Here is a 3,560-nt window from a genome sequence, read left to right as displayed (position 1 = left end):
ACAAGCATATGATTATTTCCTTGCAGAAAGTTTCTTTTCTATTCCACAGTAAACAGATAAAAAAAGAATTTCCTGAAAGGAGGCGTTGGAGTCTCCAAGTTCTGTAGCTTTACCTGAAGAGACAGTATGTCTTATGTCTCCAAATTTCCTCCAAACTCATGTCATGTAATAAGCAAAAGTTCTGTTCTTGCATTTTATTTTACACCAAAAAAAGCTCAAAGTAAATAAAACAAATGTATAGAGGGAATAAAAAGTGCAAAAATAAAATACAAATCTGAGAAAAAGTAATGGAACAAAAGAGCTCACTTAGACAGTCTGAGAGTGTCCATCAGTCTGCCTTTTCCTAAAGCAATTTCTGGATGCCACCAAGCACAAGGGTACACTGCATTTTGTACAGCACACAGAAGTCTTTACTTTGAGGCCCGAAAGTTTGCACAGAGCACAAACTCTCCTCCCACTCCTGGTATCTGACCCAAAGTACTCTGGACAACATGGCTCTTCTGCTGTTGTGGCAGATGCAGGTGACTATGGGGCATGTGATGTGGATGGAGGCTGCTCTGGGGCATGCGATGTGGATGCAGGTGGCTCTGGGGCATGTGATGTGGATGCAGGTGGCTCTGGGTCATGAGATGTGGATGCAGGTGGCTCTGGGGCATGTGATGTGGATGCAGGTGGCTCTGGGGCATGCGATGTGGATGCAGGTGGCTCTGGGGCATGCGATGTGGATGCAGGTGGCTCTGGGGCATGTGATGTGGATGCAGGTGGCTCTGGGTCATGAGATGTGGATGCAGGTGGCTCTGGGGCATGTGATGTGGATGCAGGTGGCTCTGGGTCATGAGATGTGGATGCAGGTGGCTCTGGGGCATGTGATGTGGATGCAGGTGGCTCTGGGGCATGCGATGTGGATGCAGGTGGCTCTGGGGCATGCGATGTGGATGCAGGTTGCATGCGATGCGGCTCTGGGGCATGTGATGTGGATGCAGGTGGCTCTGGGGCATGCGATGTGGATGCAGGTGGCTCTGGGGCATGCGATGTGGATGGAGGCTGCTCTGGGGCATGCGATGTGGATGGAGGCTGCTCTGGGGCATGTGATGTGGATGCAGGTTGCATGCAATGCGGCTCTGGGGCATGTGATGTGGATGCAGGTGGCTCTGGGGCATGCGATGTGGATGCAGGTGGCTCTGGGGCATGCGATGTGGATGCAGGTTGCATGCGATGCGGCTCTGGGGCATGCGATGTGGATGCAGGTGGCTCTGGGGTATGCGATGTGGATGCAGGTGGCTCTGGGGCATGCGATGTGGATGGAGGCTGCTCTGGGGCATGTGATGTGGATGCAGGTTGCATGCAATGCGGCTCTGGGGCATGTGATGTGGATGCAGGTGGCTCTGGGGCATGTGATGTGGATGCAGGTGGCACTGGGGCATGCAATGTGGATGCAGGCGGCTCTGGGGCATGTGATGTGGATGCAGGTTGCATGCGATGCGGCTCTGGGGCATGCGATGTGGATGCAGGTTGCATGCGATGCGGCTCTGGGGCATGTGATGTGGATGCAGGTGGCTCTGGGGCATGTGATGTGGATGCAGCACCTCAGTCTTGGGCAGCTGAGGTGCTGGACATTGCAGCCAGCTCAGATACAAGTTTCTCTCAAAATTATTTCTGGCTGAGAGGACTTTTGTTCTGAGCTCTGGAGAGGTGAAGGGTGGAGAATGAAACTGTTCACCACTGCAATATCAACAAAATAAAATAAAAAATACCATTTGTACCATTTAGTGGTTTTGTGGAGTACATTATAATACCCAATTAGGGCATCTGACAGGTCCACACCTCCCATGTACTTGTTGTAATCTTTCACTGCGACTGGAATCGGGATTCTCCTCATTTCCCAACTGTCATCTGGGTTTTTGACACGCTGAAAGACTGTCTCACCGCCATAAGCCTTGTTCATGGTTGAGCACATTGTAACTTCACGTGTGTCCATCCACTTGAGAAAAAGAAGCTTCCCATTTTGAAGCCATCTTATGGTTCCTCTTAGGTCTCTCCGACTGAGATCATTTGCTTTGATTTTCAGAGAGCCTTGCTGATAAGTGCGTACTGCGCCACATGCTGGGGTCTTCTTTACCAGCAAGTTCATGAAAAGGCATGGTCTTGTGTAGAAGTTGTCCATAAACAACTGGGAGCCATCACCAAGAAGAGACAAATCCAAGAGCTGCGTAACAGAATCATAACTGAGCCCTTTTCCAGTGGCCAGGGATGATTTGCCTTCATAAACAAATAAGTCCCATGTGTAGCCACATGCAGAATCTGCAAGCACAAAGAGTTTGTAGCCCCACTTTGTCGGCTTGTCTTTTATGTACTGCTTGACTCCGACTCGTGTCTTTGAAGCTGCCATCCTTTCCTCCACTGCCAGCTGCTGTGACTATGTTAGTTTACAGGGGCTTAATTTTGAAATGTTTTTCATAGGCTGGAGTTCCCCTTTTTCTTGCGTTTTCTAGATCGTCCTCAGGATCACAAAGATGGAAGTTCCTGGAAATGGCCTGAAATCTGGACCTGGACATGACAGATTTTGGGAAGGGCAAGCAGTAAATTTCTTTGCCAGACCAGTAATCAATGATGTTTTGGGCACCAAGGAGCCCCATGTAGATCACAAGTCCAATGTTTGAATACAATTCCTGCACTTTCAGAGGCAACCAGACAAAACGTTTCCCAGCCTCTGATCTCATTCTTGCAAAGGAGTTCATATTCTTCATGATAGTGTCCACAGCAGAGATGGTGAAGAAGAGCTGAAATAGCTGCAGAGGAGAATATATCCTGTCCATTACAAGTTGTGGTCCCGGGATTCGTTTTGGTAACACTGGAGCCTCAACCTCCTCACTGCAATCATACCACCTTTCTGTGCCACTGCTTTCGGACATCACATTGACTGGCCTTTTTGTCCCCTTGACAGAACGAGACCTCCCTCTATATTGCTCACTGTATGTTTTTGGCCTCACTGAATCACCTGAACAGTGTGTGGGGGGTCATGGAGGTCTGAGGTCTGCTGGTGGTGGATGCTGAGCAAGTATCCTGATTGCTGGTGACCATTCTTCACCACTGGAGGCTACACTACAAAACAAATGTATAAATCTACACTGCAATCCCAAAATACATGCTAAAATGACATACACAGAAATAATCTAGATATGCAAGTAACAGAAAGAGGAAAATCATTTGATTACACATACACAAATCCATGAGTATGTGTACATAAATGAGAAACAACCCTTGCGTACATGCGTGTGATAACTCATATATGTAATGAACACATGAATGCAATTCACATATACATAAGATATAACATTGCAAAAGGCAATACACTTATGTATGCTATTGATGAATAAATTAATGCAACAAAACAAATCATCATTAGAGCCCGACCGATATATCGGCCGGCCGATATTATCGGCCGATATGAGCTAATTGCATTTAAATCGGCATCGGCGTTTATAACGGCCGATGGAACATGAGAAACGGAGTCTCATGCTTCACTCATGTTATGAGTGTTGCATAGTTTGCCCACCAGA

General features: G+C 47.7%; 1 protein-coding gene across 1 annotated transcript; it reads right to left on the bottom strand.

The window, feature by feature from the left end:
- Positions 1 to 254: 254 nt before the first annotated feature.
- On the bottom strand, positions 255 to 1,143 carry LOC113090846 (vegetative cell wall protein gp1-like). The gene has a single exon (XM_026256456.1). The coding sequence runs from the start codon at positions 1,108 to 1,110 to the stop codon at positions 526 to 528; it is 585 nt and encodes a 194-aa protein (XP_026112241.1). The 5' UTR covers positions 1,111 to 1,143; the 3' UTR covers positions 255 to 525.
- Between the last annotated feature and the right edge of the window lie 2,417 nt (positions 1,144 to 3,560).

The sequence above is a fragment of the Carassius auratus genome, unplaced genomic scaffold, assembly GCF_003368295.1.
Source record: "Carassius auratus strain Wakin unplaced genomic scaffold, ASM336829v1 scaf_tig00214025, whole genome shotgun sequence".
NCBI lineage: Eukaryota > Metazoa > Chordata > Actinopteri > Cypriniformes > Cyprinidae > Carassius > Carassius auratus.
Note: the sequence above shows the minus strand (reverse complement) of the source record. Positions and strands in the feature narration are given on the sequence as shown.